We start from the raw sequence: 12,632 nt of genomic DNA on the forward strand, positions 1-12,632 counted from the left end.
TGCCTCCGCCAGAAGTTTGGGTTGAACCGGAGCTGCCGAGAGGAAACTTTTTTTTTCCCTCTTTCTTTCTCTCTCTCTCTCTTTTTTTCTTTCTCCCTCCCTCCTGGGAGGAGGAGGAGGGGAAGCTACCGCTGCGGCTGCAGGCGCCAACGGTAGTGGGATTGGGGTCGGCGCGGGCCGAAGAGGGAGTGGGGGGACTCGCCCCGGCTGGGGAGTCGCGCGCCGGGGGGAGCCGGAGGGGGCGGCGGCCACCGTGGGCTCCGGCTGGGCGCCCGCCGGGGCGAGTGTGCCCGGAGGAGGAGGAAAGGGCGCCCGCTCCACTCCCGGCCCGGCTGCGAGGAGGAGGCGGCGGCGCTAGAGGAGGATGTACTTGGTGGCGGGGGGCAGGGGGCTGGCCGGCTGCGGGCACCTCCTGGTCGCGCTGCTGGGGCCGCTGCTGCTGCTGCTGCTGCTGGCGCGCTCGGGCACCCGGGCGCTGGTGTGCCTGCCCTGCGACGAGTCCAAGTGCGAAGAGCCCAAGAACTGCCCGGGCAGCATCGTGCAGGGGATCTGCGGCTGCTGTTATATGTGCGCCCGACAGAGGAACGAAAGCTGCGGCGGCGTGTACGGGCTCCACGGAGCCTGCGACCGGGGGCTCCGCTGTGTCATCCGCCCCCCGCTCAATGGCGACTCCATCACCGAGTACGAAGTCGGCGTTTGCGAAGGTACTGTGAGCGCGCCCCGCTCCCACCTTTCCGTCTCCCCCTCCTCCGGCCCAGGCCCAGCTCCAGCCCTCGTACCCTCCATCCTTCCCACCCCCACCCCCTAAACCTCGGCGCGCACTCACTCCGCTAAACAAAGTTTAGCTGAGACTTTATCCGAGGCAAGAAGAGGCCAGTGGAGGGAGGCAAGGCGGCCGCCGCCCCCGGGAGAGCCCCCGCCTCCTTTCTCTTCCTTGTCCCTCTTTGCCTGCTGCAGTCGGGTTTTTTTGGGGGGAGGGGAGTAGTGTGGGGCGGTGTTCTCCCGCCCCCCCCCCCGCCACACACCCTCTTGCCGCCCGTAGGGGTGTTGGTTGGGGTGTGTGCCTGTGTGTGTTAGGGAGGGAGGGCGTCCTCGCTTTTCCGTAGATTAAATAGCTTGGTACTGTGCAGGGTGGTGCAGGCTCTGGTCCCGGAGGCAGCTGCTGCGCCTTCTTCGGGGGGCACTGCAGAGGCTGCCCTCGGGCTGCTCGGTGGGGGGAAGTCCCGGCCTTGATCCCTACCTCCTCTCCTTCCTTCCCCTCCTTCCTCCCCGGCCCTCCCTCCAGATACTGCAGTGTGAAACAACGTTCAGAATACCGTACACGAGTCTCTTCACTGTTGATGGAGCTCGCTCTCCTTGTGTGTGCCTCTCTTCCTCCCTTTTCCTCCTCCCTGCGCATATAAATCAATTTCAGCTCCCGAATATGTCAGCGCTGGGGAAGTTGCATACTGTAGTTACTCATTTATTTGCCTATTGAAAACGGTCAAAGGCTTCTCTTTCTCCTCGAGGAAAAGAAGTCCAAGGAGCCCGAATGGGGGAGCTGCTGATTGCTGGGGGCCCCTATTTGCTGTTGGTTTCAAGATCAGATAACCGCTGCCTTTTTGATCCTGGAGCTGGTACTTTTTTTTTTTTTTTGACAGCAATGATTGTTCTGCTCCTGTTTCAGCAGCATTTTGTATATTAGACTGCTCCCAATCCATCCACACCCCATCTAAGGTTTAGACTGATATAGATAGCCCTCGATGAGAAGAGCAGTGGCTTTCTTAGTTTGGCGAGCTACTGTTGGTGTATGTCAGCCTAAATTCCGGCTTCCTTGCCTTTCCCTCCCAGGGTTGACCACACTGCCCAGGACGGGGAGGAGTGGGGGAGAGGGAGAGAGATAAAGTTAATTTTATTTGGCTATGCAGCACGACTTAGAGAAGTTCTAGTAGACGCCAGGGGAAAGAGGAATCCCCTTTGAGCTGTAGATGGTGATGCTATTTGGTACGGTTTTGCTGAATAAGTCGTAAAGTCAGACTCACTCCCTGCCAATGGAAGACTGGGGGAATGATGGGGGAATGGTGGAGAATGGAACGAGGAAGAGGAAAAACTGCCCCTCTTTCTGTCACTTTCCTCCATAGCTCATTTAAGAGGTGGTGAGGGAAGAATCATTTCAGTGGGTTTTAAAAATTGGTTGTAGTTCCAGAGTTTCAGAATACCTTTCTTATTCGGGTATGATTTGTCAAATTTTAAAGCAAAAATGGTTATAATGATAGATTTAAAAGCTCATTTTCCCCTTTATTTGGGAATAAATTATGTATAGATACATGTTACCTTATCTTTGGTTTTGAAAGTCTGGACAATTCAGGAAAGTCAGAAGAATCTTCTAGTTAGTAAGCTAGTAGCAGTAATGATGATAGGAAACTCTTTTTAAAGGAGACCATGCTTCAGAATTGGTAAAGAGCAAGGGAAGAGGAGACAGGGTTGCCCTTATGACAGTGACTTAGCTCAGGTTGCATTTATTTACTTTATGTGTACCACCATTGAATGTAACATTTAGTATCAGTTTCTGACATGAGCAAAGCTTTTACTTCTAAGGAAAGTACAGATCTTCCTCTGGAAAAGTGTTAATGTTACCCAGAATATATATTTGACTTGATCCAACTTTATCGATTCGTTTACAGAGAAAATGCAAAGTTAGAAAATTGTGACAGTACAAGAAAATTGCTTTGGTCTCAGGGCGGGGATTTTTTTGCTTTGGCTTAAATTTTTTGCAGGTACTGGAAATCTAGTTCTAACTTAGTTTTGTTTCTTCTCACCAGAATCTGGTGAAGGAAAGAAAGAACACAATGAATCTTTACAGTAATCAAATGTTTTGGCCACATTTTTACCATGTCACAGTATGGAGTTCTTTTGGCACTTTTTGGTGAGCATTTCATTCCTCTGAAGTGATGCAGTTTCTACATAGCTTCATTTCCACTGGTAACACCCCATGCATAGGTAGCCCTATGGAAAATGCTTGGAAGAGTTGTTTGACATGATTAGATTTTAATTACTGTTGTGTAACAATGGATTTAATTCTGGCAGATTTGTTTTCAACTACCAAAGGTAGCTCTTCAGAACCTTTGTTAGAATTTTAAAAGTAGCAAGACATTTGTGTTTCCAAATCCAAGAAACTGAAAGTTTACACAGATTCAGGTTATATATGATTTACTCAGGCTTTCAAGGATGATAGTGGCAGTTGATCAGGTTGGTCCCAGAAACATCTTTAAGAGTAGCCATATATTGTAAATTTCGAGTGACTTCAGTGATTACCACCCTTTTGATGAAAAAAGATATGATAGTGAAGTACTATTGTTCTCTTTTGTGCAGAACTGAAAGAAAATCTTTAATGTGCTAACAATTATCCAGAAGATACTTGCTTTTCCCTCTTCTTTTCTGTTGTTTTGCAGGAAATTCCAGTGACAGGTGTTTTACTCGTTTTCCAGTTTTATTCAGATATTCACCACGCACAAACGTAGTAATTATTGTAACCAACATCAGCAGTATCCTATATATTTTGTTCATGTTAGTGTCTTTCTTTGCTGCAATTTTTGCACTGAAATGACCCCTACTGGTTGTATCTGTTAATGTAAACTCTTTTAAAATATATCTTTTATTATGATTATTATTGGCTTCCCTGAGAAAACATTATTTAAAATATGGGAATATTATCATGATTTATCTACCTGTTTTCAAAGAACTGATTATTTAAGTATGATATGTGCAGCTTCTTAATAATTTTAATTACTCTTTCTCATATGTTTTGTAAAGGTAGTATTTTTTAACCATACTCTAAAAATGAGGAATTAGATAATCTAATAAGGCTAAGTAACTTGGTCAGGGTCATATAAATTAAGGATAGAATCCAAAACAGAATTAGGTTATGTGTTTTGTCTTCTTACCTTAGATCTTAAAGATTAACTTCGTCTTGGATGATTGGTCCAATGAGTGTCAAAGAGTGAATTATTGGAAGACATTTTTCTTTAGAAGTAAAAACAACATAACAATGTCTGCTGTTTGATTTATTAGATCTATTTCTACTCAAATGTTTTCTAGGTTTTCATATCATACTAAGAATGGCCATAAATAAATAAATATCTAGACATACCTACAAACATATACGTACATACATACATGTGTGTGTATATTTGTGTGTGTGTACACTGCAGCACTTAACGGATCATTGATTTTGCTAGTGTTAATTTCTTCTGCCTTCAATGTAGATTACATCTCCTCCATGCCATAACCAGGTGGCCGGTTTTGAGGTGATGAACTCCTGAACTAAACTGGGTTGGTGCTCAGATAAAAGACAATAGTGTATCATCATCTGTACTTGAAGCCTTTCCAGTACCCCTGGCCAATTCAGTTCATTAAGCATTTATTATGTGTACAGCACTATGCTAAGCGCTAGGTCATTCCACATCACAAGGAAGCTTCAAAGTAGGACTATAGAAGAGGTATCAAGAGCATGCACATAAGTGTGTGTATTTACAAAAGCATGCATACACATATGCAGACAGTTACAGATCTTTTTCTTTGAATACCATGGGTCCATACCTTTCCTTTTCTTGGCAGGCAACAACTCTGAAATCCAGTAGTTGAAATGAGATGAATGATCCTTCTTGAAGTATATTGAATGCTTGCTACTTTCTTTAAATTTAGTCTAAAAACCTTTATTCCAGATCTTAAGATAGTACATCTTTACCCTTTGTTCCAAGTTATCCTATTTAATCTCTTAATATCCCAGGTTGCGGAGAGACAGTGTTGCGTAGAGACAGTGTTGCGTAGTGGGTAGAGTTTCCAACTTGAAGTCAGGAAGACTTTTTTTGAGTTTTGCCTCTGATGCATATGGGCTGTGTGACTATAGGCAGAATTCTTAACCATTCAGTGCCTCCTATTATACATCTATAAGTCCATAAGTTATGTACTAGATGCCAGTCTACATTAGTTGGGAATGCTCTCCCTATGCCCATCAAATCACAGGTCTGGACAAAAAAAAAGCAAAAATATAAAAATTGTTCCTGTTTCTTGAAAGGGCTGCCCACCTAGTGAGAAGATGTCTAGAAATAAGAACAGTAACTTTTGACTTTAAGAGGCTAAGAAGATTATTTCAGGATCTCTTTGGGATCTGGGATATGGTGTGAATATACAAGTTGAATTTTTTGGAAAGTTTTGATGGAGGCAATAAAAGACTTATTTCATGATAAAAATATGTTAAAGAGATTTCTAGACTTATTAAATTAAACTTTTTCTTACTTTAGAGATAGCAGAAATAAGGGCACTATACTGCTTTTGGCAGTGGAGGGGCAGGTAGTGGTTGGAGCTAGAGTAGCTGAGAATATATGGTTCTTCTGCCTTGAATTTCCCACTCAAGGGAATTAAAATAGTTACAGCTTCACCTTAGCAAAGAGACATGAAATGAGATGCTGTCATGATAGTTTGTCTACTCTGTGCTCCTATCATCTCCAAATTCATTGCTCCAATTAAAAAAAAATCACTACTGTAATCCAAAAAACTACTTTCTAGCCCTCAGAAAAACACAACTGCCCTATCCTCCCATAGTGATCAGGGAAGCAGAATTCCAAGGCTTGCACACTTGACCAAAGCATCTTTTTCTTTGCCTTGATCGCGTTTGTAGTGACCAGTCTTATTTTGGCTAGAAAGTTGTTTCGACATCTTAATAGCTGTGATAGTACTTTGATAGAAGAGAATTCAGAGACCAACAAAACTCAGAATGACTGGGTTGAAGGAGGGCTGCTATATAAGACCATCTGTAAATCTCACAGTGTTTGGTAGACATTCTCATTAAGACCTTGTCCTCTAAGGAAGGCCATAACTATTATGGTTCTCATTTAATGGATGGAAAGGGATGCATGGAAATTGATAAGCTTCTAGTGGAGTTAGGGAAATTGCACAACCCAAAGCTCCAAACTTTGTTTCCCACTGGTGTCTTTTATTCTCATCACTAACATCTTTCAGTAAAGAAATCTCTTAACTGACACTGGAGAGAAATAAACAAAGATCTAATAAAATTATGTTAATACAGTGTGGGAAGAGAAACAAATATAAGTAAATAAGGAAATAATTAGTTCTTCCAAGAGTAAATATTGACAAAACACCGGGGACTACTTGTAAAACATATACAAATCATCAGGACAGAGTGACCTTCATTTGTGTGTATTAATGTACAAAGGACTAGCAAGCTACTAGGACATCAATATCTTGAAAAAGTCGAAATACTTAAAACATTTTAGCAAAAATTAAACAAATTTCATATTTCCTGAAGGGGAAAATATTGCTCAGTGCATTCACTCACTAAAGTAATTCAACAGCCAACGCGATCAATCCATAAATACTTGGAAAGCAGTGTATTTATAAATTGCCAACTACATAGATTTATAAGGAAAACTGTCTGAAAAACCATAAACTCTATAAGCAGCATGTCCAGTTGTAGCAGGTATTTAGTAATATGGTACAAAATGCTCTCTATATTTACTTTATTAAATGTTGATGACCCGGCTGAATGAATTACAGCTTCTGAATTAAGTATATGGGAGTTATAGAGCTGTGAAGCTGTTGCAAAGAATAGGCAAAATGTAGATCACCCCCAAGATAATTATAATTGCATAGGTAGGAGAGCTTGGAGAGTGGGAAAATATCTGAATAAGAGGGACTGTACTCAAAGGTCTTTTGAAACTTCTAAACTCTCTGTTTCTGTAATTCTTTGAATAAGGGCCGAAGAATTTGCTATAGTGTGAATCATTCTTTGGAAAGTAATTGCCAATATATTCCAAATGTTAGCACAGGTATATCTGGAAAATAAGTGTGGGTTTGTTTGCTGTACTTAAACTATAATAGACATTCTGAAAGGTCCTAATAATGACCAAAACTTCTCTAATGAGGCGGTAACATGTGTTGTGAAAAATTTACCTTCCGTTCGTTTCTGGTAATCATGTCCTCATGTTTATGTTGTGCGTCTTATCAAATTGTTGAAGGCCACTAACAAAAACAAGTCACTTAATTTTCCTGAGGCCTTGGTTGACCTGATTGTCAAAATAGAAAAAAGAAGAGTCTGCAAACTATAGGCATTGAAAATGAGTTTGATTCCTGGGAATATTCTAGAATGATGATTGGTGAACATTTAAAAGGGAAAGTGATTACAGAGAGCCAACATGACTTCATCAAGGTCATATCAGATTAACCTCATTTCCTTTTTTGACAGGATTTCAAGACTAGTATATTAGAAGATTTCTGTGATAGTGTTTAGCTTTATTTTAGTAAAGCTTTTGATGACGTATGTTACATGATTCTTGTGGAGAAGATGGAGACGTATTATATGATTATACAATGAAATGGATTCAGAAATGAGTGGGTGACTGCATTCAAAATATAGTTGTTAGTAGCTTGAATGCTGAGGGATTTATGCTTGGTACTGTGCTTTTTAACATTTTTATCAATATAATGTGGGCAAAGGAATAGATAGTCTAATCAAATTTGTATATGACTCTAATATTGGAGGGATAGCTAAGACAATGGATGTTATCCAGTGTAGTTATCCAATCAGTATCCAGAACTTTGAAAGGTCATAGTATTGGGCTGAATCTTATATGATGAAATTCAGTAGGGATAAATATGAGGTCTTGCACTTGGGTACAAAAAAATACTTCAGAAGTGTAATATGGATAGATGGCAGTTTCCGAAAGTGATCTGGGTGAGGAGGGGGTAGCTTAATGGACTGCATGCACACTATGAGTCACTGGTGTGATGTGGTAGGCAGAAAAGCTAATGTGATCTTAGGCTACCTTAAGAGAAGTGTAATTTGCAGGAATAGGGAGACAAACTAGGTGGTACAGTGGGTAGAGTGCCAGGCTTGGAGTCAGAAACACTCATCTTCCTGAGTTCAAATTTGACCTCAGATACTTATTAGCTGTGTGACCCTGGGCAAGCCACTTAACCCATTTTGCCTCAGTTTCTCATCTGTAAAACTAGCTAGAGAAGGAAACAGCAAACCACTCCAGTATCTTTGCCAAGAAAACCGCAAATGGGGTCCTGAAGAGTTGGACACAACTGAAAAACTACTGAACAACAACAAACTTTAGTCAGTGGGTAACCACTGAAGGTTTTTTTTTTTTAACAGGAAAGTGCATTAGTATCAGTCAGTCAACAAGCATTTCTTCAGCACCTGCTACATGTCAGGCACTGCTGACCTGGTCTGGTGATGCAAAGAAAAATTCGCAGTCATTGCCCTCAGCAAGCTTAGATTAAAATGGAGGAGACTAAATGTACATACACACACAAATATATACACACATATATACTAAATGATTTATACAAACTAAGGTTGGGAAGAATCAGAGGTATGCAGTAGGAAAATTGCTTTGGCGGAAGTATGATAGCTGGATTAAAGAGGTAGTCTGGAGGCACTCCTAGGCAGTACAGAGGTTTACAACACAGTTCTTATCTTCAAAGAGCTTACTTACACTCTAAGATGATAAGAAATAAACAAAGTTAACAATTTTTAAAAACTCAGTAGTTCATGACAATAGTTGGAAGTCATGTCATGATAACATGTTTGCTAGATGAATTGTGTGAAGAATCACTGTCATAGGAATTTAGAGGAGGAGAGTTTCCCTTCAAGGTAGGGTGATTTGAGGGGTCCAGGGTGGAGGAGAATCCTGCCAATCTTTAAGAAAGTTTATAAAATGTAGATCAAACTACAGTGTTTACTGACAAATAAGAAATCACTTCCTATTGTTAAGTCTGAACTTGTAGTTCAAAAGGGTGGTTATGATTTTATGGCATTTTTTTCTGAGTGGGAAAATGATACCTACTTGTACAGTGGAATTGAGCACCATTGAGATAATGCTTCCTTTTTAATTCTTTTCAACTTTTTGCACTCTTTTACCCCACTAATTATTATTATTTTTTGCCATTCTTCTAGCACTCAAGTCCTTGGGGGAATACCTTGTTAGTGAGTTATGAACAGAAGTAATTGAAAGTATCCCTGATATGATATTTAACTTATGGAGTTACATTCTGGACCTCAAAGTAAAAAACAAACAAAAAAAGAAAAATAAGCTTTCCAAAAAACAAAACAAAACAAAACACTTTAAGCCTTTCTTAATGAGAAACAAATTTCCAGTCCCATCAAAATGATTGCAATAGTTCCTTGGGTAGATTATGCTTCTAGAGAGCTGGCTGGACATATTTCCCTTATTCTCTTTAATGTTCAACAAGTTGGATAATTGATTTTCTAACATAGCCCCAATTCATCTCCATACCACATGGAGAGTATCAGAATAAAATTTAAGTGGAGAAATTTGAAGTTATCAAGGATTAGGGCATTCTTTGCCATGTTCCTGAGAAGGCCTATATTTGCCTCTGTACCAGTGGGCTAACTTTTTATTTTGAGAATACTTACACTTCCTACAGCCTGTAACATTCCATTTCATTTTCTTTTAGAATAATTTGCAAGAGGGATTGTGTACATGGCATCTTGCTCTCTGGTATCTGGCCTGATGCTATTGTGATAGACTCCTTCAGTGTTTCTGTCACCCTTGATATATTGCTAGCTAGGTCACTCTAGTGACCAACAGGGGACCCAGTTCCCTGTCATTCAGCTCAAACTCTTGAATCTTCATATCCAGTAAAATTGAAGCCGGTCATCACAGACTCTTTTAAAAAACAACCAGAGGAGAAATTCAGCCTATTCTTGCCTCCTCACATTTCCCCTTCTTTTTCTGTCTTCCTCTTCCTTTTTTCCCCATTCTCTTCCATTCTCATATTCTTAGTCAACCATATGCCCTTTAAAAGATTGTTCTTTCCCTTCCTCACATGTACCATGTATGCAAAGTATACCTCCTAAAACAAAACTGATCCTTAAGGGTGACAGCCAAGTAAGTAACATAGATTAAGTGCTAAACTTTGGAATGAGGAAGACGGTTCAAATCCTTCCTCATACACTTACTAGCTGTGTGACCCATGGCAAGTCATTTAACCTGTCTTTGCTTCATTTTCCTCATCTATAAAATAGGGATAATAATAGCACATACTGCAGAGGGTCAAATGAGATGATGTATAAAAGTGCTTTGCAAATTTTAAAGTGCTATTATATAAATGTTAGCTATTATTATTGTTAATAATAAAATAAACGTCTGAAGTTATGTCAGAGAGTAAGGGTTGAAAAACACTGAGAATACTGTTCGAACCAGACCATAATTAAAAAATACCCCCATAGGCTCATTAGTATCGAACATAAAATAACTCTGATGATGGCTACAAATTCTAGTGGAAAGAGCACTGGACCTTGTGTCAGTAAGCCTGCGTATAAAAAGCCTAAATTTGATCGTCCATAAAATGAGAATAAGAACAAAGGAATTACAGCTAGAAGTGTTCTTAGAGATCAACTCCTTCATTTTGCAAATGTGGAAAATGAGGCCCATAGGAGATGTGACTCATACAAAGTCATGTAGGGAATAAACAGAACTGGGATTCAAACTCGGCCTTTCTAACTCCAAATCCTGTGTAGCGGAAGGCATACCATTACTTTACCTAATAATGCTTACTTGTACTACCTACTTCTCAGATTTGTTGTGGTAAAATGCTTTGTAAATCCCAGTGTCACATGAATGTTATTATTCTTATGACCAGCTTTCTGGAAAATGTACATATATTTTCATTAGATGATACATATATATATATATATATATTTCTACACATGTATATACACACATATGTTTATTAAGTATAAAAACTTCATATTGTTTAAACATTTTATGACAGCTCTTGAAGTAAATGGAGATATTTTAGAATGTACAAAACAAGGCTTAGGGTTCACTGCATTAAGGAAGCAGAAATAGGCAATGTTGAATGAAGTTGCCTTACATTTGGGAATGAGATTGAGAAAGATTGAAGGCTAGTGCCAGCCAATTAGCTTTACTTCCTTCTCTTTGGTTTTCAGTACTGTCTTATAGGTTTACTGAAGATGTGAGGTGTACCTCTTCTTGGTAAGTCAAATAAGATGCTGACCTGGAATCAGAGCATTAGTAGCTCTTGACTTTTTAGTATCTCCTTAAGGTGCACTTCTTTTTTTAGAAGATCTGGGTGTCAAACTCCTAACTGTGATTTTGCCATCCTGTCTGGAAATAAGTACCATTTTTCTTAAATAGAAATCCATGGCATCTTATTGGATATAAAGGACTAGAATATAGTGCTTGAAGTGGACAACTCTCTGGTCCTTAAAACTAACTTAGGTACCTACAATTTGAAACTCATTGTTCATTATTTGGTAAAAAGTCCTGAATATTTACTTAGAAGTTCTCTAGTGCATGTTATTATGGTTGTTATAGTTCAGTCATTTTTGGTTCTTCGTTACCCTATTTGGGGTTTTATTGGCAAAGATACTGGAACTTGCCACTTCCTTCTCCATCTCATTTTATGGATGAGGAAGCTGAGGCAAACAGGGTTAAATGACCTGCCCAGGGTCCCAGAGCTACTGAGTGTCTGAGGCTGAATTTGAACTCAGGTCATTCTGACTCTAGGCCCAGTACTCTATCTACTGCACCACATAGCTGCCCTGTTACTATACTACCCAGGTGTTTTAACAAAGTTCAATTTTTACCACAAGAGAAGCAATAACCATCCCATTTTCCTTAAAATTTATGAGATTTATTTTTAAGTGTGTGTGTGTACATAATTATGTTTGTATATGTATGTGTATATTGGTCAATTTTTTTTAAAAGGCACTTGAATTTTGTAGCTTATCTTGGATATGCTTAGTTGATCTCTAAAGATAAAAAAGAAACATTAAGCACATTATTTGGTTGTTTAATGTCCTTTTTAATAAGATTTTACTTCTTAGCTGCTAAGAAAGGGGAGGAGAATTTTAAGGGGTTTTCTTTTAAAAAATTCTTTATTTGCTTTAGCTCTATAGCAGCCAGTTTCTCTGGCTGTAGTGAGGTAAAAAAAGGATGTAGGCTGTAACAAGAAACTGAGCCCGTCTTATTTAGCATTTCAAAACAAAAAAAACCATAAACAAATATCTCAGATTCAAAACAGAAAGGAATTTCTGGCAGGGATAGATGAAACCTGAGTCCACTTAGTCCCTGTCTACAAGAGGTAACTTATTTAGCTTCCCATACAAAGACTGCAAGCATTTCACAAACATTTCACAGCCATGATAAAAAGAAATGAATCTCCAGATTGGAGAGATGCAACACCTGTCTTTAAGAAACTACGGGAGCTGGTGATTTAAGGCAGAGCTACATGGAGGAAGTATGACCTGAACTAAACTTTGTTCAAATGAGTTGGGATAATCAAGTGCTTGTAATGTGCTAGGAATTTTAACTGAACATACAGAACACATGGTGTTTTTCCAGTAGGAGTTTATGCTTATAATCCTTCACTGACAGGAGATCCCATAATCTTGTCAAACCCAGAATTTAAAAACTTTCAAAGAAAATCCACTGGACTGCCCCATGCCATCACTGTTGATAGGGCCCATACTGTGTTCTGCTCTAAAGGTAAGTAAAGTATTTGCAGTAGGATTAAGGCAGATTGATTTTATAAAGATGTTCTCAAGAAAGAAGCAAATGGATTTGCCAGTGGTTTAG

The 12,632-nt window shown here is 39.7% G+C and overlaps 1 protein-coding gene across 1 annotated transcript in view; it reads left to right on the plus strand.

Annotated features, from left to right (window-relative positions):
• The first annotated feature begins 349 nt into the window (after nucleotides 1–349).
• Nucleotides 350–12,632, plus strand: part of CRIM1 (cysteine rich transmembrane BMP regulator 1) — a 248,835-nt gene continuing 236,552 nt past the window's right edge. The window contains exon 1 of the mRNA XM_036752195.1: nucleotides 350–704. Coding sequence (XP_036608090.1) covers nucleotides 365–704 — 340 coding nt within the window. The 5' untranslated portion in view covers nucleotides 350–364. The remainder of the gene's footprint in view (nucleotides 705–12,632) is intronic.

The sequence above is a fragment of the Trichosurus vulpecula genome, chromosome 3 (genome assembly GCF_011100635.1).
Source record: "Trichosurus vulpecula isolate mTriVul1 chromosome 3, mTriVul1.pri, whole genome shotgun sequence".
Lineage (NCBI taxonomy): Eukaryota > Metazoa > Chordata > Mammalia > Diprotodontia > Phalangeridae > Trichosurus > Trichosurus vulpecula.